A 25,757-nucleotide genomic window follows, 5' to 3' on the forward strand; every position below is an offset into this window, starting at 1 on the left:
TCAATAGGATTATACAACAGTATAGCAGACTACTTACATAAAATGCATAAAAGTATCAGTTGTTATGCTATATTTCCCAAAAATATGGGTAAGTAAGGTTATATGTAAATACTTATTTTTAAACTCAAAGCTAGTTTTTTTTTTTAATAATGGGACAAAACACGTAATGCAATCCAATATAACGATGAATGAGAGATGTAAACATAGTTATTAAATCTTGTGCATTATATTTGATACGTTTTAATGTTTTCAGTTAATTTTTTTTTTTTTCTAAAATGATTTATGGATTTAGTACATCGAAGTTGCTTCACTCCAGTAAGTGTTCATCTTGAAATATTACTAATAATGTAAAATGTACTCTTTATAAAAATCAGTAAAGATAAAAAACAAAAAACTAACTATATTAATTACAACCTAAAGTTGGACAATGATAAAGTAAAAATGATACTAAAAGTAAAAGATATAATTAAAAAATAAATCTGTCTCGGCAAAGTTTTGATGAGATTGCTCATTTAAAAGCCTTAATTTGTATATCAAAGATGATAGAAATATTTGAGTTTTCTTGAATATTTTTGCTCGTCAGTATAAACTGATCACTGTTCATGCAGCATGGATAAATAAAAACTCAAGACTATTCTTACCATTTTATTTGTAACAAATAAAACTTTTCCAATACAATTGTATTCTCATACACCTGTCCTTAAAACATAAAGTAGGAAAATTAAAAAAAGAAAACATCCTCTGAAATATTTACATTTACTACAAAATCAGAGGTAAAAGATTTCCCTTTTGTGTTTCACATTAATTGATGGGTGAAATTGTAAAACCACTCACAACGTTCGACAATATGAAAATGGTGATACAATGCATATTTGGTCAGATTACATGATATAGATTGTGCTAGTTTATTTTTCACATGAAACAATATCATGATTCATCAAAATCTAATGGTGCCTTCACATCTGTACAAATGGGGACTGTCATGCACTGGAAAATAGATGATTTTTTTTCTTCTTTTTCCTCAAAACACTGACAGATCAGCATAGACTGAAATGCTAACTGATATCCTCTTGAAAATAGAAGCATAGCTAGTTTCAACTAAAGTTGAAATTTGAAAAACCCTGAAACTTGGTTGTAAAATATATATGTTGTAAAGTGTAACAATATGGAGAAGGTAGATAATGGAAGAATTGCATGTTAGATTTCAAATACAAAACTGACTCAACTCTGGTTTAAAAAAAAAAAAAAAAGTACACAAAGACAAAGATGCTGCAAAGAAAGGTAAACATTTCTTTACACCGAACGTACAATGAGCTGAAGTTCGCAGTGACCAGACTTTCTTGGAATTACTGAATGATGACTATTACCACTGGACTAGAAGGACAACCACTCATATTAAACCACTCTATCATCTAAAGTTTTCAACAATAACAATATGCACATATTGTCTTAAGCTTTGGAACCAAAACTCATTTTTCTCTTAACATGCACACACTGTGAAATTCATCTCATTCAATACAAATAACATTCTGTGTTGAAGAAATAGTAAGGGTTAGTGCATAGAACAAGAGTGCAGTTATATCCCAAACCATAACCATACGACTGTTACGGTCCATGAAATTGATATAGACACAATTGGGCCGTTTCTATGAGCAAGTTTGCTCCCAAAGTTGCAGATCTAATTTATCATGCAATGTTTTATGAATCAAAATCTGGACATCAGACTTCTAGTGAAAAGTCTTTTAAAATGTAATTTAGTTCAACTAGCTCTGGCTTTTAAAATCCCCCTTTCGAAAGCATCCTCATCAGCATGAAAAATGTTTTTTTTCTTGATGTTAACACACTAACATCATTAATACTATCTCAATGCTGATAAACCAGAATGCAGACATTAACAGTTAGAAATGCATGTTTCCTGCAACGGTATGGACTGAAAGTGAGAAAACTATTTCCTGTTCTATACTCCGTTATAATTTTTAAATACAAATCATTTATAATATAATCGCTATTATACATGTAATGGAATATGCAGTTCTCTTGGCCCAATATAGATTCCATAAATGTGTGTCCTCTCAAAAATGGACACATATTGGCTTTCAGTAATAGAATTGTCTAGTCATCTTGGCAGTACTTCACTTGAATGAATAAACCACCCTGGTACTTAAAATTGGCCTTGGTGTGAAATGTATATTAAAATTCACTCTGTAGGATGTAACTGTATTTACTTCAGGTTTTATTAAGCATTATATATATATATATATATATATATATATATATATATATATATATATACATATATATACATATATATATATATATACATATATATATATATTTTTTTTACATAAAAGCAGGTTAATATCCATAAATGTGGAACATTTAACTTTAATAGCGAACCATTTTAAACATGTGACTATGATAAGGCACTACCAGTGTCAGATGATCCATTATGTTATTGTTTTAAACGTGTCACCTCATGTTTAGAGTGCAACATTTGATCTTCCAATCCTGCATTTAAATAGTTGTTTTGGTAAGTTTAGTGGAAAAAATATATATTACTGCAAACAGTACTTTTCATAACTTATGTGCACTGACAAGTACCTCATTCACATAGTATAAATATCACTCAATACATTGACAATTTATATATATATATATATATAATGTGCTAATATGCATAATAACAACTTGTTTTATATTTTATATTATATAGGATTAATGAGACAATATAATTACAGTGAGAATATGTTTAATACTTGAGTGGTTTTAAGCTTGAAGGTGCAGTTCACGTTCAATATTGCACAGTTTTTGAAACAAATCTCCATTTTCAGCTTGTGATCTTTCCTTGTCTTAAATCTGTGATAGATATGTATCTATGTGTATATATCTATGTGTGTGTGCTACAGATAAACAAACAGGATACTGGCATAAGCACCAATACTTAGGGTGTCGTTGAATTTCATTTCGTATGTATGACTTTAGTGAGTTGGTGGATCCACTATACGACTGGTGACAAAAACTCTAAACCCTCAATGCATTCCTCAATAAACTGTATTTTTGGGGGGTTCTGGTATTGAAACAAATGATGATACCATCAAACTGCTTGATTGTTTTCTCCCTCGGTTTTGGTCTGTTGAATCAGTCCAGACAGCACATTGTTGGGTTCCTGCGAGTTTATGGGATCTGCTGGCCGGTTGCCAGAGTTTTATGACCTGACAACTTTCAGCTATATGATTGGATCTACAATTTGTTGTGACAAATCTGTATCCCAGCTGCCCTCCCTGTCTGGCTATTAAACTGTGTGCTGTCGGGAGAAATCAAACAGACTCTTGAGCTGTGGGCAACAGAAAGAGGCTGTCAGATTGATCAGACGCAGGTCTCGTGTGTAATGATGTGGCCCTTGGTCCAGGGGAAGGTTTTATGTTGCATAGTGATCAAAACTGCCCAGGTATTCCAGCGCTGCTCGATAGCAGAACTGGTACTGCTCCTGCGGAGGGCACACACACACACACACACACACACACACATCATTTAAACCGAATCACAGACTGCTGATTAATACACTATTGAAAACAGTTTGGTAAAAAAATACAATTGCAATTCTGAGAGAGTGTTCAAATTTTAAGTGACAACTGTGAGATATGAAGTTTAAATTACGAGAGATAAAATTGCATTTATTAGAAAGTCGGAAATTTGGTATACAGTATAAAGTCCTAGTAACAAGTAATAAAGTGACATTTGAAAGAAATAGTCAATTATGTACGACAGTGTTTTAGTGCCATGAAAAAAAAAATCAAAAATTACGAGAAGTCGAAATGTTTCGAGAATAAAGTGATAAAACTACGAGAATAAAATCAAAATATTACTAGAATAAAGCCGAAAAGTTTCGAGAATAAAGTTGAAATGTTGCGAAAATAAAGATGAAAAATGTTTCGAGAATAAAGTTGAAATGTTTCGAGAATAAAGTCCCAGTTATCACAATAATTTTGTGCTTTGTTGCTTTGACATAATTAGAAAGCTGAGCTGTGTTATATTAGTTTCATCACGAAATACAAATTATAAATGTCTTTTCCTCTTTATTTCAAGTTTATAGCAAGATATAAAAGTGAAGGAAGATCAGAAGGCATGAAAAAACAGTAGCCTATATCTTAATTTATAATGTATCATTATTGTACCTATCGGAAAGACTCACATGCCGCTTAAACTGAAGCAAATACAGCGATCTGTCACACCACATTAAAGAGCGTGAAAAACACACATTATTGTAATATATTGTTTGTATTTCACTATAAAACTGACAGATTTTGAAAACTGAGATTTTAGAATATCTCCTGGTGCTCCCAATCCAGGAAACCTGCATGTGCAAAAGGCCAGAATATACTCTCAAAATATTTTAACTTTAATCTTTATTCTCGAAACATTTCGACTTTATCCTTTTAATATTTTGACTTTATTCTCGAAACATTTTGACTTTATTCACATAATATTTCGACTTTGTTCTCGTAATATTTCGACTTTATTCTCATAACATTTTGACTTTATTCTCGTAATTCCAACTTTATTCTTGAAATATTATCTACGACTTTAATCTAGTAATCTCAGATTTGCTTTTTTTTTTTTTTACGTGGCAGTAAAATGCTGTCATAATTATGAGATATAAAGTCACAATAATTAAAAATAAATTCTTAATTATAAAAAATATAGTTTTAAGTAATAAGTAATAACAATAAAGAGAATTATCATAGCTGGAAGAAATGAAGTTAGTTATGAATATAAAGCCACAATTGTGAGAGTTGCAGTTGTGAGATACAAAGTAGCAATAACAAGTAATAACACACAATTATAAGAAATAAAGTCACAATTATGAGAAATAGTTGTGTCTGTGTGCTATAAATTCACATGACAACCAAAGCTGTAATTACGAGATATAAAGTCAGAATTGTAGGGGTCAGATGCAGTTATGAGCAACAAAGTGGGAGAAATAATGAGAAAGTCAACTGTAAGAAATAAAATAAAAATTATGAGATATAATGTAATAAAGAAAACTACATGAAAATCACAATAATTCTAAGAAATAAACTGAGAAGTAGTCACAATAATGAGAAACACATGGCCAGAGTGTTTGAGCCAGAGTTGAAATACAGCAATGCTGAAAGCATTATAGACACTTTTTATACTTTTATGGCGAATTGACCTACAAATGGCTTTGCATGTTTAGTTAAGAAATAAAAAAGCATTTTAATATACAACAAAATTATGTGCGGCCGTCTGAATTTTTTTTTTTTTACTTGTACTAGTCTAATGGAATTACGGAATTATGAGATAGAAGGACATGAATACTGCATCATATGGGTTACAGTGTGCAAGTGTACCTCTGTCTGCACCATGGCTGGTCTTTGAGTGCGCAACATTTTGACAGTCTGGAAGATGTCAACCACTCCTTCGTAACGCATCCTCTCCAGCACTATACTCAAAGTGATAAATACACCTGTCCTCCCAACACCAGCACTGCACAGAAAATGTGACATTGAGTAATGCATCAAATACAATAATGTGAATACATTCATTTTATTTCACAGCTCTTTGTAAGACTTGAATGTTTTTTTAAATCCATCCTAAATGCCTTCATTGTTCTCCTCACCTGCAATGTACCGTGATCGGTCCATCCTGACCAAACTGCTCTTTTGTTTTGTGCACTTGACCAATAAAATCAATGAAGCCTTCACCAGATTTGGGTACACCCTGCTCTGGCCAGTCTGTGAACTGAAACTGCCGGACTGTTCTGGACTGACCGTCCTAGGAGCAAGAGACATGTCGTGAGAGACATATAGTGGCAGTATATAAACCGAGTTATATAAACCATGGTGTTGGATTAAATTTTCATGATGGTTCTAACTAATAAATAATTTCTAATTTGCCAGCTAATAAGTTCCAGGCATTATATAATGTGGTAACATTATTTAATGTTCTGAATGAAAGTTTAATAAAGTGTAATCGAGAAAACCTAGCTTTTTTATGCTGTAAAAATCCCTGTGCTAATGAATAATAAAAACCAATCGTTTTGACTGAATCATTCAAAAGAACTGACACAAAGCATTTAACAGAACTAATGCAAGTTAATAAAATAAAATAAAACAAAAATATTTTAATGGATGTAGATACTATGTACATTACAGTAGGAAAATGTATACTCACAATATAATATGGTTTCCAGAATAAAAAAAAGACTATGTATTCCAGATTTTCATGAGCATGGAAAGCTTAAAGGTTTTAACAAGTGCTTGACATACCCTTGCATCTGTGACTTTAAACTCTCGCAGAATATACTGAGGCATGTTGTACTCCGCCATGGGGTCCACCACAAAGTACTGATAGCGTGCTGACCTGTCAGACGGCCAGTACTGATGACATTTCTCCTGCATTAGAAAAAAGTTAATCGGTGTTAATATCGTTATTCAAAAGTAAAATGCAGCTGAAATCAAATACAAATATCAGATGAAAAAGTTCAACTTAAACGACTTAATTGATGCACTAAACATGCTAACTGGATCTCAGTTAAAATTAAATCAAAATAAAAACAAATTAAACCCAAATAGTAATATATATAAAAAAAAGACAAAAGCAGATTACAAATGAAAACTGAAAATAAAAACATAAAAGTTAATTAAAAATATTTATAAAATAGTATATAAATACTTAACACTGATCAACCAATCACAATAATCACCACTGATATGTGTATGTGTGTATGTCAACTAACCCTTCCCATTTCTCTGAGTTTAGTAAGCATAACTACGATAGTAGAATTATGTTCCCAAAGCATTCTCCAGTAATCTTCAACGGTCTCCGCCAGCGGCCCCTGAGTCGCAATATATGCCCTCTGTTGCCTAGAATGACGAGAAGGAAATGAAAACTTCAAGAACTTTCAAGAGTTCAAGAGATTTTCACCAGCTTTCTTGCAAATGTTGGTGTGGGCATGTTTTGTGGATGTGTTGTTTTATTTTGACTAATAAATCTATAAAAAAGAGAGATCACAATGTACCTGTAGCCATCTATAAAACTGCCATTGACATAGTCTGAGCCCTCCACTCCTCTGATTGGCTGCAGACACACACGTGTGGTCTCATATGGCATGATATTGACCAATCGGTTTTTGAACTTATTGCACGGAAGGCTTGCACTGACGAATCGGGAGTTATGCGCTTTGGCATTAGCTAAGCGCTGAAAAAGAGATACAGAAAAAAGAAATAAACATTTACATTTTATGAACAGGCAAATTACAAAGCTGCCAGCAACAGGAGACAGTATTTTATTATATATATATATATATATATATAACTAATGAAAAAGCTGTAACAGTGTTGTGGTCTGTTCCTTTTAAAAAGTATATTTTTGTAAAAAAAAAAAATTGTTTTTATTGTTTTAACTGTTACAGCTTCAGTTAATTTGTTACTGAAAAAAGTAGCAAATATGTGTTACATTCATGGGAAGTACTGACTTTAAATTCCTGCTCCATTCCGCTGATGTGCTCCGGCGGTTCTGTCTGTGACAGTCTCTGGATGTAGGCATAAAGATTGCGTGCTGGGACCTCTGTGTTGCCGCAGGAAACAGCCTCCAGCAGTGCATCATAAATAAAGACGTACTGCTCCTCTGTCTGCACCATGTAGTTTCGCTGAGATCGCATCAGAGTCACGTGACCATAAATATCTATCGTCTTCTCCTGCTTCACACGCTCCAACATGGCATCGATCACAATGAAGCAGCCCGTTCGGCCCACACCAGCACTAAGAGAGAGAGAGAGAGAGAGAGAGAGAGAGAGAGAGAGAGAGAGAGAGAGAGAGAGAGAATGCTTGTCACAAGCACTCAAATTAGCGGATATTCCAGCAAATGGTTGTATAAAAATGACTGACGTGTGAAAATTATTTTGCAATGTTCTCTAAATGAAGAGTTTCATAGAATAAAACCATTAGACAGATATAGACAAATATATATATTAAAATTATATAAATTTTAATGATGAATTATATAAATTCATTACTTGAGTATTATTATTTTTCTCCTCTCACTTCTGTTCTGCATGCATATAAACTCTACTGTTATAAATGCTGGGCTTTTCTTTGAGATGAAATAGTAAAAACATTATTTGACTTTTTTTTTAAACTTATTACTTATACCGACCCTGTAAATCAACTAAAATCGAAAAAAGAGAACATTCTTCAAATGTATAGTTTATATAAGTGTTTGAAAGGAAGATGTATCCATTGATTTCCATTGATGGTTTGTTAGGATAGGACGATATTTGGCCGAGATGCAACTATTTGAAAATCTGTAATCTGAGGGTAAAAAAAAATCTGAATATTGAGAAAATCACCTTTACAGTTGTCCAAATGAAGTTCTTAGCAATACATATTACTAATCAAAAATTAAGTTATAATATATTTAGAGTTGAAAATTTACAAAATATCTTTATGGAACATGATCTTCAATTATTATCCTAATGATTTTTGGCATAAAAGGAAAACCAATGATTTTGACTAATACAATGTATTTTTGGCAATTGCTACAAATATACCCGTACAACTTAAGACTGGTTTTGTGGTCCAAGGCCACATATGTAGTTTTATGTAATTTATTTCCCCTGTGTCAGTTAATTTGTAAAAACCGTGCGTGTACATATTGTAGCAATGTTGCTTTGTTGTGTCTTAGCTAAATAAAACACACAAAAACACTCAGACTCCACAAAAAGCTGCAACTCAATTCTGTGTGATATAACACCAATTTTATATAATCAACACAATTCAGGCTAATGATTCGATACTCTCTACAGAGTAAGAGCACATTCAGTTTCTCAGTTCTCAGAATCTTTCCCTGTCATGTCTGACTGGATATAAACGTGTTAGCTCAGTTCTGTTCTAGTTACCTGCAGTGGACCACAATAGGCCCAGCGTCTGGGGGATTGCAGGCTTTGACCCGTCTGAGGAAGGCCAGGAAGGGAGTGGGGTGTTCAGGTACCCCCTGATCTGGCCATGCTGTAAACTGGAACTGACGAACCTCCCTTTTCTCGCCACTGCCGCTCTGCACATAAAAACGACACAATTCAGCACAGTACAGAACCATATACTAAAACAGACTACACTAGACTAGAATAGAAGATGTCAGAGAATGCTTCTCATCCAAGCAGCAATGTTATTTTATTATTATTATTAACATATTTCCCATCAAATGTGTATTCAATGTATACTCAATATTTAGCGCACAAAGCACACTAACAGTTACAAACTAAAACAAATGCATAATTATTTTAACTCTTCTGCATGATTTTCTCAAAAAAATCAGACATTGCCAAGGAGATGAAGATGTCAGTAAACGTGTTCACACTAGTGAGGCCTATTTCATGAAAATGTCAAGGTTCTAAAAAACCTATGGGTCGACCCTGCCATTAGGTTACCTTTGGGAGAGTAAAAATGTGCTGATCACTGCTTCTTCATTACCTTAAAAAGAGCAAAAGTCCTGACGCAGTAGGTCGCGAGCTCCACCGTGTCCAGTAAATTGACTTGCATCAATCCGTACGTCTCTGTGCCTCTGCTGGGCCAGTACTGATCGCATTTATTCTGCACACAGTTCAGCAGACACTTGGTAAACCTCTCACCACTGCATATGTCTCAATGTCAAAGGAGACTTTAGAGGAGAGCTGAAGAACCAGCTGAGATCAACGCTGACAGTCAGCTGCTCTTCAGCCTTGCTGCCTTCCATCAACAACAGTACTCACATGGTTATGTGTCATTCCGCTCCCTAGTTCACCGGTAATTACACTACCAAGGGATTGGGTTGCCTCGTTGTCAAAATCATTCCAGTGCACTGAACAGTTCTCTCCCTAGAAATCAGCAGGATGCTTTTTAACCTATTTTTACTAATTCCCACCAAAGGGAACTAGGGAATAGACTGAGACACACCCTTTGAGAGTACATTTCAGCATGCAGTGAGAGTGTGATAACCAGCCAAAAATTCAAGTTACACTTTGGCGAAATGTGTCTCAGAAGTCAGTGAGGGAAAGAGGAAGCGAGAAGAGACAGATCAGAAAAAGAGAGAGTGGGTGTGAAAAAGGGATGAGGCAGAGTTAACAAGGAGGAAAGAGGTGAGACACGGAATATCAACCATTCATGTGAAAAGTGACAGTGGTCTAATTAGCCAAGTGAGACGTCTTGCCTTTGAGAAGAAATACGAAGGCATCTGGAGGGTAATAGACAAACAGCATAAGACTTACTCTGCTCCGTAACACCACACAACAGACTCACTGAGAAATATGGAAAATATCAATGCTGTGTTTGATCAAAATGTTAGTATGGTTAGTATGTGTGTATGTGTGTTTTTATGAGTTTGATTAAATGCTGTAGTGTCTCAGTAGTTCTGTTTCAAAATCCAGTCACCTTAACAGCATTTTAAGCATCCTGATGCAAACAGTTTGACATTTAATTAATACATTTTAGTTTATCTAACATTTTTGGTGGGCTGCATAAATGCCCATAGCTTTTGAAAATCTGAAAAAAAAAAGATATATTGCAGACAAAAATAAGATTTTGACAAGGAACCAATTGTTCATGTTATTCTTGCAAAACATTTGTAGTTACATTTCAGTAGTGCACTTAACTGTATATACAATATATATATATAAATACTCAGAATGGCAACAATTTCTGCCATGGTCTTGAACTGATTATATCCTTCGTGGGGTCAGGAACGGTAAAATCAATCAGTAACATTTACATCTTTCATGTCTACACTCAACTATTGTACTTCACAGATGCTCCACCCACTTTACTCACACTGGTAGTCGACTAGGGTGACCATACATACTCTTTTTCCTGGACAGTTCCTTACCAGTATTTCAAAATTGCCTAAAATGTTTGGGTTTTGACTTTGCTTTCCTATTGTTTTGATTCTTGGTGAAAGTAATAACTGACCAAGAGCGTGCATGCATTGTACATAAGTGACCAATCATGTCACATGCTTTCTATAGTTGAAAGCAAGGATGTTTACTAGATTTTGGAACAGAGACTGTGTTTCTGTCTGTAAATGTGTGACTGCACATGACTTGAGTGTGGTCTGTAATTGTATTTTAGTGCTCTTACCCTGGATTTCTCCTCAAGTTTGGTAATCATGATGATATTTGCTGTGTGTTGTTCCCACACCATCCTCCAGAAGTCACTAAACATGTCTGTCATGGGGCCCTGTGTGGCGATGTATGAGCCCTGTCGGCGGTAACCGTCTATGAAGTTGGCATTGATGTAGTCACCGCCAGGAACACCTGCATAACAAGAGGGAATGACAAACACTTCATCACTTTCAAACTGACAAGAGGAAACAAAAAAATGCTCTTCATAAATTTTAATGGATGTAAATAAAAGATTGAATTCAGTTCCATTAGTAGTGTGTCAGATCTAATATTTCAAAATGACGAAGCAGCATCAGAGCCAAAATTTAGCATACATGCACTTGAGGCAACCCGAGTCACGTCTTGATGCCATACCTCTCTGTCCACCAATTTGCTTCCTGTCTATCTATACTGTCCTATCGTGATAAAGGAAAAAATGGTACAAAAAAATACAAAAAGTGAAAAAAATGAATAAATCAAGAAGCTCAAAAATAAACAATATAAGGCATATTAGCTGTACAAAAGCTCTTAACTTCTGCAAATGTATCATTCACAAGTGATCTGAAACACCTTCAACAACACCTGTCAGTGTTATTTTAATATTAAAATATTATGTCTATACTATTATACTACTTATTAAAATGTAAGCTTTTTTTAAGTGTTTATTTTTATGTTTTTAGTCATAATATTGTATAATATTTGAGTAATTTTGCTATGTGCTTTTGTCATTTACATTTTTTTAACATTAATTTTTAATATTTGTGTATTAGTTTTAGGAATTGTACTAATAACTTATTTCAGCTCGTTTTCAAGATAATTATGTTGGCAGATTCCAAGTTTTTTAAGTTTACCAAACTTGTATTTTATTTTTAGCTTGTATAAAAATAAATAAGATTTAGTTTACAATAATAATACTGGTAGAGTTATGTGTACATTTAGAGATAACAAGCAGCAATGGTGCAAGATGCAATAAATGTGAACAGGTAATAACATTCTCTTAGTTGATTTCCCATGATAATACCCCTTTAAGATTAAAAATGAGTTATTTCTCATGAATACAGACATAGAAAAAGCAATATTGACATACTGGGCACACGCAATCTCACCATCATTGTTGGAAAGTGCTACTCTGGTGTGGTCGTAGGCGATGACGTTGGCATATCTGTTCTTTGGCTTGTTAATCTCAAGGTTAGAATGTTCCCATGAGAACTGCTGCCCTGGATCAATAGACTACAAGAGAGAAGAACGCCATGAATTACACATCACACTGGACAAGTCCCATACTGCACTTCACATGTTATAAACATCACATGGCCTATGCATTGAAATAAGTGCTCACACAACAAAAGAACATAAAAAAGATTTCATAGCATATTATAGTATGCTGAAAATGTGGTGTGAATATATATCATTCACAGGCTAATATGTTTTTAATGTAGACCCATGGGGTGTGAATGTCAGTGTGTTTATGTGTGAGATCGGACCTCATACTCTTGAGAGAACCTCAGGTTGTCATTGGCTTTCATCCTCTCTATGTGAGCTGGCAGTTCTGAGACGGACACTGGAGGGTGGCTGGTCATGCCTGTCAATCACATCACACAATCACATCAGTTCAGACCCTGAGAGCACGGCATCCTGCTGGACTGAGCGCTCTGAGCAGTGTGAGAGAATTTTAGTGATCTCGTCTATGTTTTAGCACTAGGGTTCATGAGTTTAGGTGTTCTGAGGAGAAAACAGCTAAAAGAATATCACCAGAATTTAACCCTGTAAAGCCTGATATATGAATCTTTGATTTTTTTTTTAATGGAACAGTTTATTGAACCTTTGAACAATTAATTAATGTGTTTTTGCCTATCAGGCTATTACGGCTTATAGAGTATTAAACAAAGAGAATTTGGAGCTCATACTGAGGATGGAAAAAACACCTCAGTTTTATTTAGAGGCCCAAACGGAGCACACATTTGGTGCAATTGCTAATATTTGTATGGCCAAAAAATAATATGAAATTCTGCATGTAATGTAAATCAATGAGATCTTTATGACAATATAGCAGACTACCTATTTAAAATGCATATACAGTAAATACCAGCTGTTACACTATATTTCACAATAATGTCTTATTAAGGTGATATTTAAATTAGTGTTGGCAAAAGAATTATTCACGATTAATTGTTTTCAAAATAAAAGTTTGTGTTTATATAATATACAGTATGTGTGTGTGTGTGTGTGTGTGTGTGTGTACTGTGCATATTTATATGATATATGAATATACGTACATACACACATGTATTTATTTAAGAAATATGTGTAATATATATTTATATTTATGTATGATATAAATCATATTTATATACATAAATATATACACAGTTCAACCACACATATATATTAAGTAAACACAAATTTTTATTTTTTTATGCAATTACATTTTAATTCTTAATTTTATGATCAAACCTCTCTGTTTTTGGGGGTTATAGTTGTGGACATATAATGGTACAAAAAATATTTGACAATAAACATCTTAAAATGATTTTTTTTTTTTTAAGTTAAAAGGATAATGGATAAAGTTGTTTTAGTCCAGTAAGTGTTCATCTTGAAATTTCACCACATAAAAGTTATTCTCACGCTTACGTAATAAAAATCAGTAAATATATAAATAGAATGGCCCCTTATGAATGGTTGTACTTTCAGTTGGATAATATATATTAAATGTTTCATACATTTAATGTCCATTAAAAAAATAACTGATCAATTAAAAGCTCAAAATGTAAGATTGTCATGTTTACACTATATGATACACTAGGCATCTATAAACTAAAATAAAAGTATCATGTTATTTAAAAATAATTGTTAACAATTTTTATTGTATTCTGTAGTAAGGTAACCAGCCTAACAGAAAACGTATAAATTATTTCATGATATATAACTTATTTTTGATTGTGGGAGGAGACTGGTCTTCACCCAGACAGATATTCAAATCCCACTCTAAAATTTCTATAAATAAAATCTGAACTATACTGAATGTGCACAGGAGAGGGTATATATTACAAGACATTCAGAAGTATCAAGCAAGATGAAATAAACAATGAAACGGCTGAATCAGATAAAATAAACCTTAAAGCAGAAATCAATATTGCTGCATTTAGAATATCATTGAGAAGAGTTCATGTCTGCAATGAATTACTATAATCTCTAACATCTTATGTTTTATTTAAAAACATTCCTGGTGTGTCCCCATTTAGAGAGCTAGCTGTAATTGTGTGAGTGTCTGTGTGTAGATCAGTTTTCACCATTATCGAGGGGAATAAATCTCCTCACAAGTAGGGTAAAGAAACATCTTAATAAACACTAAACATTGTCTTAATGAAAATCTAAAAATGCTGAAAGTTTGTGTGAGGGTTTAGAGGTTAGGAGATTAGAAAATAGTATTAGCTAAATATAAAACAGGGAAGACAATGGAAAGTTCAACATGATTGAAAGTGTTTATGTATGAGTGTTTGCTGGTGTGTGTGAGCTGGTTGTGACATCAATCAGAGCAGAGAGAGAAAAGCTTCACACGCTTCACACCTCTCTTATGAGCCAAAGGAGTTAAGAGGATGAAAAAGCCAAACCGGTTACTGCATAAACATGAATGGGGTTAAACAGTTAATATAGACTTCAAAAACCACAACTAACTTGATAACCGTCGATAACCGATGATAGATGCACGCAAACCTAAAAAAGAGACAACACTGTGTTGATACCGACATTGTGTGTGCATCAAAGGGGCACTGAGAGTTGATTCTTGAGCACTCTGTACCTGTACGTGAGTGTGTTTGTGACATGTCTTTTCATCAGTATATATTACCTGCCGTTGGGAAGTTGATTCTACGCAGCTCCACTGGGTCAGATGGATGCTGGGAACTCATGGCTTTACTGCTGCTGGGAAAGCTGCACTTCCTGCCCTCCAGCTCTGCCCGCTTCCTGTAACATCACACATGCAGGAGCATTAAAGCAACACTCACTTAGTAGGAAATAGTTTATATTGCATTTCGGTCGTAATAAGATTTAGAGAGAAACATAATACACAGACCTGTCTGGTTTGCTGGTTTGTGCACAGATAAAGCGAGGAAAGAAAAAAAAGAATTAGGGATAAATAAAATCAGCTTCTGCAGAGGTGAAATATAAAGCATATATCATTTTTATTCCTTTGCTAATTTCCCTCTCGTTCTGTTCCATTTTCATTCAAACGGCTAATCTGTGAATCGTTCAAGAGATTCATTCAAAAGGACTGACTCGAATGAATGACTCACTCGCAAAAAAACTTCATGGTTTTAAGTTCTACACAAGCGATATCTAGAAGATATAACAAGTTGTATTTCCACCATGGATCTATGATTTTTCCATTTTAAATGTTTTAATTCCCTCTTTCACTCTCACCTTTTAAAGAGGAGGATGAGGATGACAATGCTGATAATGAAAATGACCGCCAGGACTGGCCCCACCACCCAAAGAAGCCCCTCCTCCTCATCAATGATTGGCTGTGGCTCAACATCAGAGAATAGCACGGCATCAGAGAATGGACTCGTGGAGTACACGGTCTGCCAATCAAAAATATCATTCTTACTGTAGTTTTTGCCCCCGTATTTTCTGTTGAATGTCACAATTCCTGCTTTAAAAATAAGCAGTACATCATAATTTCCTTTACTAAATGTTTCAAACTAAGCTATGTTTTTCTCAGAAATGATTTACTCACACAATGATTATTTAACACAGTGTATCTAATCACTACATTTTCATGTACATGAGAGAGAAAAGAAGGACTTACATTCTGGCCCAGTTCAAGAATAGCCAGCACGAAGCACACACACTCCTGTCCGTTTACAAGCGGCCGGTTTAGGAATGCTCCATACACGCGTCCGTCTCCTAGTTTGAATTCAGATGGAAGATTCTGGAAATGAGCACTGATGTATGCTTTTGCCTCGGCCTGCCTCCGTAGACGCACAGAGCGACCGGTGCCATTAATCTCCCTCAGCAGCTGGAGAAACCAGAAAACAGACAAGAGCATGACACTAAGTTAATCACAACAGACACTGCAACTCCCCTGTGTTGAACCAACATGTGCTTTAAACTTTGAACAGCTTCTTCAACAACGACAGTGAACAACTTGATGAAAAAGTTTACAAAATTACAACATCTGCAACTCAATTACAAAAATGTATTACCTCATCAATGTTCATCTCATCTGGATCACTCCATAAATTCTGGAAGTTTCCTCCTCTCTGCCTCTTTAGGGGGACAACCACAATGTAGAAACCCCTTCCAATAAAAATATGAAAGTAATTATTATGGGTGAATCTCATACAGAAAAGTCTGGGGTTGCTTTTTGCACAAAAAAAAAAAAAAACGAAGAAAAAAAAACGGTTTGCACCGTAAAATAATATTTTATGCCATAACAGGAATAAACTACATAAAATATATATTATTATAATAATATTAAAACAGGAAACAGTTATTTTAAATTGTATTGCCCTATTGATAGTTTTTTTGCTAAGTATACTACATATAGATTTACATATTTATGTACTTAATAAAAATACCTTGCAATTGTACTTTTAGTATATTAAACTGGTATACTTGAAGTCTGCTGAATCGGAACAACTAACTTTGTACTTAATGCATTTTAATTCTGCGGAAGTAGTGCAGAAGTGACTAAAGATGTACTGAAGTAGATTTGATTGTGCTAAAGTGGAACTAATGCAAGTATACTTTAGGTACTCATTAAATATCTTGCATTTAAAGACTTATTATTCAAAGATCATACAATTTTCACCAATAGTGGCATTAAAACACATTTTATGCTTAATATGAAAAAAATGTGCACAAGTAGTACTCCAAATTAAGTTTTATCAGAATTTTTATATCAAGTCTTGATTGATATGTCAGTAAATATGTTAATAGATTTGAACCATATTTAGTATGAAATGAATGTATTTTAAATACATTTCTTTTTTATTAGGGTAATCTTTCACAATATTATTTTTACTGACATTTTGATCAAATAAATGAAGCCTCTGTAAAATTTTGAGTTTAGAATTCCGAGACCACAATAGAAATCTGGAAATCTAGTTTAGACCTGAACATAAACAGTTGAAAGTAAGTCCAATTTGAAGCTTTTAATAAATCCCACCCTCTTTTTATTGGTGTATTCCTGACCTGACATTAGCCTGTCCCTGGACAGTGGGCAGCTGCAGGGTAGCGATGCTCTGAGAGCTGGTCTTGTCCAGAACCTGGGGTTTCCTAGTCAGCAGGTTTGGAGCCGTCATTGCATCTGCACGGTGCTGCAGGCCTCCAGTGGCATCAGCTTTACTAGTTAACATGAAGGTGTAGAGAGACTGGGGCTTCAGCTTAGTCACCAACTTCTGCCCGAGCCGCCCATCCACCTCCAAACTCTCACCATCACCATATGAGATCTGAATGAGAAGCAGAAAATAGAAAAGCAAATAAACGTAAACTGCACACTTAACCAGCCAAGACTTTGAACATCTTGTGGCATGCACACATTCGAAGAGGGCAGAGAGAGATTAAGACTGACACCTCAGAGACTTGCTAAATGTGCATGCTCACACATTTATACAAACACTGTCATATACGATTTCATCTCAATATGTTGCATGAAGTGTGGCGATGGAGAAACAACACACACACACAAGTTTGTTTGTGGGTTAATGATATCTTCTGTCATCTAAGCCAGTGATTCTCAACCAGGGGTCCAGGGCCCACCAGGGGGTCTCAGCACACTTAAAAGGGGGCCACAAGATGGCTTAAAATCATAAAAAAAAGATAAAACATGCTTAAAAAAAAAAAAAAAAAAAACAGCAAAAAATATCAGATTTCTTATTTGAATTTATCCCATGGTCATGGAAAACATATGAGGGAATTTTAGAAGTGTGATTTATAGACCTGGAAGAGTCATAAAAATGCACAATGTTTTTTTGGTATATATATATATATATATATATATATATATATATATATATATATATATATATATATATATATATATATATATTTTAATCTTGGAAAGTAATGTACATTTCTATAGTTTCTAAAAGTGTGAACCAGGAAAAACATTATTTTCTCGAAACATCTAGAATTACTGAAGTTATTTTAATTCATTATTTTATGCGTATATTGCCACTCCTAATTTGTGTAAATAGAAACTTCTGAAAACAAGCAGCTTGTCTTTACAGTGCTTTACAGTACATTTTTAAAAGTGAAAGTAAAGAGAACTTCAAAATGTTTTCAGTATTTGTGTGTATAATTTATGATGTAGAGCAACAGACAATTAAAAAACTCCTATTATATAAATCCATACTTATAAACCCATTAGTCCTCCAGGTTTTGTTGTCATGATGGCTTTTGGAGTCAAACAGGTTTAACCACATCCCTAACCTATTCACACGTTAACTTTTTCAACAAAACCAGACTCATGCTCTCACACACATGCAACAGAGTACTGTATTTCACAGTACTGTACTTACAATAAGAGACTGTGCTTTATTACTAGTGGTTCGTGACTCCCAGGTCAGCAACACTGAACTCTTCATAGCAGCTTTCACTCTGAAGTTCACAGCAAACACTATTAAAGAGAGAGAGAGAGAGAGAGAGAGAGAGAGAGAGAGAGAAAACAAGAGATCAACACATCAATGCTTCAGCTCACCTGAGCAGATCCTCTGGCCTCCAGCATTGCTAAAGCATTTATGAAGAACATCAAAGAATCCTTTCAACTGTTTCTACTAAAATCATTTACCACATCAGGCTGTTATCTGTAAAGAGGGCACAGAGCCACCAGGAGAAAAAAAGAGCTAGTAAGTTACTTTTTCTCATAGCGCTGACAAGAATTCATCACTCTTTTCTAAAGGCTCACCTTTACCATAGTTGTCTTATGAGATAATGGAGCACTCCACATTCACCTAGATCCATTTACAGAAAGAGGCTCACCTTTTATCTGCACTGAACGGAGGCCACCGAACAAGAGACTCAGACCAACAAAGACAGTGAAAAATAACCAGACATAAACAGAAAACATCCTTCTAGAGTAATGAAAATGTAGTGGTTTTGTTTAGGTAGGCTTGCCTGATGGTAAATGTTTGTGTGTGAGAAGGATACACATGAGTCCTACCTTCCTGTGCTGGTTGTGTTTTGATGGATATAGGGAGACTATAGGGCCCAGGGCCGTGTTTGCTTAGCACACACACTCTCGCCACATACTCAGTATTTGGCTTTAGGCCATGAAGAACCACCGTGGCCTCCGAAACGTCTGATTCCATGGCAATGTCCGTGCCATTACTATAGGTGACAGCGAACCACACACGGTAACCTTGGATCCAGTCATAGTTTTTAGGTCGCTCCCATCTCAGGATCACAGAAGAGGAGTTGATGTCTTGGGCTGTTAAGTTAGCCAAAAGCGGAACTGTTTCCTGTACGCTCACATTTAAAGCATCTGTTGTCCATGGGGCTGTTACCATGTCGTCTGTGGTTGTCTGCACCACGTTTGGTGTTAAAAGGGTGACCTGAGCGCTTGAACCATAACCCCAGATGGTACGCGCGGCCAGACGGAACACGTACAGCACCCCTGCGCTCAAAGATGGGATGCTGTAGGTGCGCTCCTCTGCGTTTAGCTCTTGCACCATGAAGGAGTCTGAGGTCGGGTCAGCCTGGCCATATGAGAGCCTGTAGCCCAGCACCGGGGACAGACCAGCAGGAGGAGGCTGCCATTTCAGCAGGGCAGTGCCATCTTCTGATGGCGCAACTGTAAGCACGGGCATACCTGGCACTGTGGAGGAGAAAATAATACTGCTGATCAACACTACATATGTAGCACTGGAGATAATATATGTGTAGGATTAAGTGATACACTTGATTTAGTGGTTACTTCAATGATTAGTTCACCCAAAAATTAAAAGACTTTCTCGTGCAATACAGAAAAGAACAACAACCGGAAAGTTTCCATGGAATTACAGTGAACAGGGACTAAAGATTTCAACCTTTAAAAATGACTCACTGAAATCCCCAGATGAAAGAATTGACTGGAAATCTTGACATTCACCAGAGCGTTAATAAGAGAAGCACTCTTTTGAGTGAATTGTACAGTATGATACAGTCACAAATTGGTTGAATCGAAATGTCACAGACTCAATATTTAATGATATTCACTAAAAATCTTGACATCCACCGTAGCTTTTTAAGTGAATAGAAGTAGTGTGATTTGTTAACAATGTTCTTTTTTATTCAGATCTTGTCAGTGAATTATTTGATCTGGTTCATGATATCGGTCTGAATGTTTTGTTTAATGATTCAAAAGTTGAACTCGCACCTTATTATTCAAAAAATTTCACTCATTCAGTGATATTCACTCTTGACATCCACCATTGCTTTCCTTGGCACATTTTTGAAAAGTGCAAAAAAGCAATCCTTTGGATGACCTTTCTCTTTAACATTGAGATAAACATAAAAACAAGTGTATATACCAATGCATTAGCATGTATGCATGTTGGCGTGTGTACACACGTGATGGTTTAGTTCTGATGACTGTAGGTTTGCTACGTGCTCCATCGCCTTTTGAGTTGAATGCAGCCACAGTCACAGAGTATTCAGTGTTTGGCCATAAATCAGTCAATATTAGGTCCTAATAAACAAATATACATTTTACCATAACACCAATTCAACAAAAACAAAACACACACACAAAAAAACAAAGAAATCAAATGTTCTGTATAATGCAACACATAATCTGTATTCATATCAGATATTGAGTAAGGAGGAAGGCAAGGAATTGTGGCAAGATTAATGGGAGAAATCGCAATGCTCAATGTGATGGCAAATGGATGTCCAGCTTTTAGGTTAAAAGGAGTATACTTTTAAGTTTTACTTTGGCACAGTGCAAACACATTAGCTGGAGTGGCATGAGTTTTTTTTTTTTTTTTTTTTACTATGATTTGAGCTAAAGAAGCTTTTTATATCATTGATATCTTAATGATTTGATTTGACTCTTGACAAACAGACTACATTTTTTGTCCACACAGGTATATTTCTATTTATGCCTACTGCCTAGATAAAATAAAGCTGCCTGAAGGCACAACCGCAAAGTGAATTGATTTGTCTCAAAGGGACTTTGATTCATGTAAATATATGCATTCAAATTCTGGGTCATGTTCAAAGTAGATATACTCACATATTGTTTCAAGTCGTTCTGTGGCTGTTTTCAAAAACAAGAGTTAAAAATAGTTAAAACTGATGTGAATGCCAAGATGTAATATGATTATTCGCAACAACACAATGAATAAAGGTCTATTAAGAATAAACAGTGTGAAAGGTTCACTGGGACAATTACATGGTGGTTTTAAGGCTTTTCGTTTTTGAGATCGTTATCAGAGGTTCTGTCTCAGCATGTGGATAATAAGCAGATGCTGATGTTATCTAGTGATTTAGGCTAAATTAAAGTCCATTTAGAAAGCAGTAGCTGAGCTAAGAAGCCTAATTACTGACAAACAAAAAACTCGTTCAGATCAAGTGATAGCTGGGATCTGCATCATATTTCTAATTGATATGAGTGATTCTTCAATTAGCAGCACTAATTGAAACCTTGAAAAATCACACTATCACATGTACTTGATCAAGTTATTTTGTTATGTGTGACCGTGAGGATTTTTATATTTTGTGTGACATTTTACAGGTTTCTACATATAGCTTGGATTAACCTTATACTTATTAACACAACAATCGGCTTGCAGTAAATTATACATTTAAATATGAGTAAATAAATATGAATGAAAATTTACTAAACACAAGAGGAGGAGATTGAGCTGAATTGAATGTTGATAGAATTTAATTATAAATAAACTATTTTAATTTTAATAAATCCTTTTTAATAATCATTATGTGTAGGTTTATCAGTGATTGGATAAATGGTGAGTCCTACAGTATTAGATTTTCTGTAGTTTCTCTGGTTTCCATGCACTACCGTTTAAATCATAAAAACATAAATAGAAATATTCAAACATAATCATTAATCAAAATTGACTGTAAAGACATTTATAATGTTACAAAAGATTTCTACTTTTTAATGTTTACAGTTCTTTAATGTTTTCAACGTTGATCATAATGCGAAATGTTTCTTGATGATTTCTTGATAATCTTTGCCATCACAGGAATAAATTACATTTAAAAATATATATAAAACAGAAAATGTTATTTTAAATTGTAGAAATGTTTCATAATATTACTGATAGACCTTAGTAAAAAAGTTTATTATTTAAAATACATTCATTTCATACTAAGTATTATTCAAATCTATTAACATGTTTACTGACATCGCTCAAGACTTACTGATATAATAGTTATAATTAAAACATTTATTTTGAGTACGATTTGTGCACAATGGACATTTCTAAACATTAACCCTTGAATGTGTTTTTAATGTCACTACTAATGAGGATTGTATGATCTTTGAAAAATATTGGTTTTTGAATGCAAAATATTGAAAGTGGACCTGAAAAATACTTGCAATCATTCCACTTTAGAACAATCAAATATACTTACAAATGTACTTAGTTGGTCTCCAACACTACTTCTGCACAATTAAAGTGCATTAAGTACAGAATCAGATGTTCCAATTTAGTATACTAAGTACAATTAGAGGGTATTTCTATTAAAGGTACAGGTTGTAGGACCTGCTACTAGAGGGCGCACTATCAAAAAAATAACAATCGCGTGGTTTGATGATGCTAAGAAGGAGCGTGGAATGATGAGATTTATTGTCTTCTACCCAACTGCTGACAGCCATCAATCAGACAGAAAGGTAAATCATGGATTTAACGCGAGTTCAACGATTTGTGCGAGTAGATTACATACAAAGTCAATGCAAAGACGCAATCAGACTATGGATCAGACGCGTCCTCAAGTGGGTCTATAGACGCGATGCCCCGCGTGTGGCGTGTATGCCCCATAATAATATTGTTGATCGTTATAATAGCATACGTTTTCTGTAAAGATACAAAAATCAAAACAACTCACCTGTCGAGTAAAACACAAGCGAGATCGGCATCTCTTTCTAGTTAAAGTTTGTTGTGAAGCTATACTTCGCATTTGTTCACAACACTGTTGTCGTGGTTTCTACGTCAGTAAAGGCGGTAACAAAGGGTAACTAAGCCCCGTGTCACTGTTTAGAATGGGAATTTTCTCATGATTTACAAGTAGTTGAAAACATTAGAGCTATTGTTAGTAATCAGCTGGACAAAATATATAACACTATATATATATATATATATATATATATATATATATATATATATATATATATATATATATATATATATATATATATATATATATATATATATAACACTAGCCTAGTGGTTTTGGGATATTTTACTGCAAATATCTTACAAAATGTATTTATAGTATACCTAGCATGAAATAAATGTATTTCAAATTTTTTTATTTTAAATTTTTTTATTTATGTTAATAAATTAAAATGTTCAAATACTGGCTGCTTAGATAATGACATTCTGTAAAAATACTCTCAGATAAGATGTTTGACCATTTCTTACAGTGCATATATATGTGACCAGTTCTAAGAAAATGAGTCGAAATGAGCAAATTTTCTAAAATTACTTATTTTTAGGTTTGCATTCTCCATTGTGAATCGGACAAAAAAATTGAGTTAACGTTTTTTGAAGATTCCAAAGAAATATCACCAAGCAACGTTGCATATTCTCCTCCAATTCATTTCTTAATAATAGTTATCATATTATGTTTATCAAAGTGAGAACAACTCAACAAAAATAAACACCCCATTTCTAAAGATTCGGTTGCAGCACATACTGACTAAGAAGTGTATATGTGTGTGTGTCAGTGAGGTGAAGTCTCCTACCTGCGGGTCTCTCAGTAGGAGTTCCCTAATTCTGGGAGAGACTGTTCTCTCCCCTGCTGTTCGTCTGGCGTATGTCACCTGGTAACCTCGAATCTTTCCATGCTGTCGCTCAGCAACCGGAGGTTTCCATGACACTCTGGCAGAGGTGGCATTTAAGACCACCACATCCACACTCTGCGGCGGTGCGCTGGGCACTAAAGGGGCATTTTAGTAAAGGACATGTAGTCACAGCTGAACAATCCTTCCAGCTCACAGCAGAAGGATGGAAAAGGTGAGGAAAAAAGGTATGTTTTCACCAGGATGACGAAAATGCAATTATCAATACAGATGGAAAAATCCTTCAAGAAATAGGAGCTTGGGGGAAGTCAGGAATAATGCAACCACTTGGTTCAGGACAAGGCAAATGTCGAGAGGACAAATGTGCCTTTGGTAGATGAAGGAAAGGGAGGCTTAGCTTCAGGTCAAAGGTCAAATTTAAGCACTGTCATATAGACATACCGTCTTCTTCTGTGCGGATCAATATTGGTAGGCTCTCAGGCCCTTGACCTGTGTCAGTGTGGGCAGCAACTGTCACAGAGTACAGGGTCCCTTTCTTCAGCCCCTCAACCCGATATCGGAAACAGTTAGAAGGGATGTCCGAGATCTTCTGTACAGGGTCTTTCTCCCGTTCCACTGCCACATATCTGATGGAGTATCCTGTTATGCATGTGTTTTCATCTGTCAGGGGTGGAGCCCAACTGAGCAATAGACTTGTGGAGGAGGGGCTTATGCATGTGACTTCCTGGGGAGGGGGTATGGACTCTGATTGGGTGATTTGAGAAGAGGGTGGGTTTAATTGTGTGTGTTGTGGCAGCAGAGGTTAGTTTTAGTGTTTTAATGGATGATAATGCATGAAAATGAGATGAAATGAGAGATAAAGACAAAAAAATAGACAAAACATACATAAAATGTTGTGGTTCTATCACAGACAGGTTAAAAAAAGAGATCAAATTGCAAACGATCATCCACAAATGGTGAACTAAAATGAAAAAGAATTATTTTCAACATAAAACTTACTTGTTTGACTCCATCTTTCCAGATCCTTTTTAATTGAGTGTCTCATGGTCTTACCTGCCGTTTACACTTGGGACAATATCATGTGAGTCAGAGGGAAGTCCTCTTTCTCATTAAATTTTTTCTTGCATAGGGAAAAGCTAAATACACCCCTCTACGGCATTATATAGGTTTCAGTGGCAATAACAAATAAAGTCGTGTTAACACCAAGAACGGTAAATATACCGATAACTATAAAGATAAATTAACGTCCACACCAGCGAACAATATCATCTGTTTATTCTAAGGGCATGCTTGTCTGCCAACTTAAATTCTCGAGCTAGTTATAGCAGGATGGATTCTGAAGTTTTTTATCGTTCATCAGCTGGAAAAAAATAATTCTGAAAGTAATTCCAACGATATCGTTTCTATGTGACTTTATCATTATAGCTGTGGTGTGGACTATTGACCATGATTTTTAAAACTATATCTTTATCGTTATCTTTGTAGTTATCATTTTTGGTGATAACTATTCCATTATAATTTTATTTTCATTGACTTCCATCCATCTGTATGCAAATGTGAAAGGGTGGAAATGCAAGTACATGAGAAGCTGTTTCGCATTTCGCTGCTTCCCATTACATTTTACATTTGCCA

The 25,757-nt window shown here is 34.8% G+C and overlaps 1 protein-coding gene across 7 annotated transcripts in view; it reads right to left on the bottom strand.

The window, feature by feature from the left end:
• Window positions 1–2,318: 2,318 nt before the first annotated feature.
• The window catches only part of ptprdb (protein tyrosine phosphatase receptor type Db), a 69,243-nt gene continuing 45,804 nt past the window's right edge, over window positions 2,319–25,757 (bottom strand). For 3 of the 7 annotated variants that reach the window (XM_059553840.1, XM_059553838.1, XM_059553839.1), the window contains 21 exons: window positions 18,676–18,773; window positions 17,348–17,604; window positions 16,357–16,450; window positions 15,960–16,169; window positions 15,572–15,732; window positions 15,225–15,236; window positions 15,000–15,115; window positions 14,828–14,866; window positions 12,637–12,734; window positions 12,259–12,382; window positions 11,130–11,305; window positions 10,207–10,230; window positions 9,492–9,611; window positions 8,921–9,075; window positions 7,499–7,784; window positions 7,043–7,221; window positions 6,761–6,887; window positions 6,291–6,416; window positions 5,642–5,796; window positions 5,373–5,508; window positions 2,319–3,487 (listed from right to left, as the gene is read on the bottom strand). In XM_059553840.1, the coding sequence (XP_059409823.1) occupies window positions 3,419–3,487; window positions 5,373–5,508; window positions 5,642–5,796; window positions 6,291–6,416; window positions 6,761–6,887; window positions 7,043–7,221; window positions 7,499–7,784; window positions 8,921–9,075; window positions 9,492–9,611; window positions 10,207–10,230; window positions 11,130–11,305; window positions 12,259–12,382; window positions 12,637–12,734; window positions 14,828–14,866; window positions 15,000–15,115; window positions 15,225–15,236; window positions 15,572–15,732; window positions 15,960–16,169; window positions 16,357–16,450; window positions 17,348–17,604; window positions 18,676–18,773 (2,762 nt within the window). In that variant the 3' untranslated portion in view covers window positions 2,319–3,418. Of the gene's footprint in view, window positions 3,488–5,372; window positions 5,509–5,641; window positions 5,797–6,290; window positions 6,417–6,760; window positions 6,888–7,042; window positions 7,222–7,498; window positions 7,785–8,920; window positions 9,076–9,491; window positions 9,612–10,206; window positions 10,231–11,129; window positions 11,306–12,258; window positions 12,383–12,636; window positions 12,735–14,827; window positions 14,867–14,999; window positions 15,116–15,224; window positions 15,237–15,571; window positions 15,733–15,959; window positions 16,170–16,356; window positions 16,451–17,347; window positions 17,605–18,675; window positions 18,774–19,316; window positions 19,971–20,704; window positions 20,823–21,368; window positions 21,393–22,866; window positions 22,870–24,068; window positions 24,263–24,566; window positions 24,870–25,757 lie in introns of all 7 variants that reach the window. The other 4 variants (XM_059553844.1, XM_059553842.1, XM_059553841.1 and 1 more) reach the window with 4 other exon arrangements.

Source organism: Carassius carassius, chromosome 7, assembly GCF_963082965.1.
Source record: "Carassius carassius chromosome 7, fCarCar2.1, whole genome shotgun sequence".
NCBI classification, from domain to species: Eukaryota; Metazoa; Chordata; class Actinopteri; order Cypriniformes; family Cyprinidae; genus Carassius; species Carassius carassius.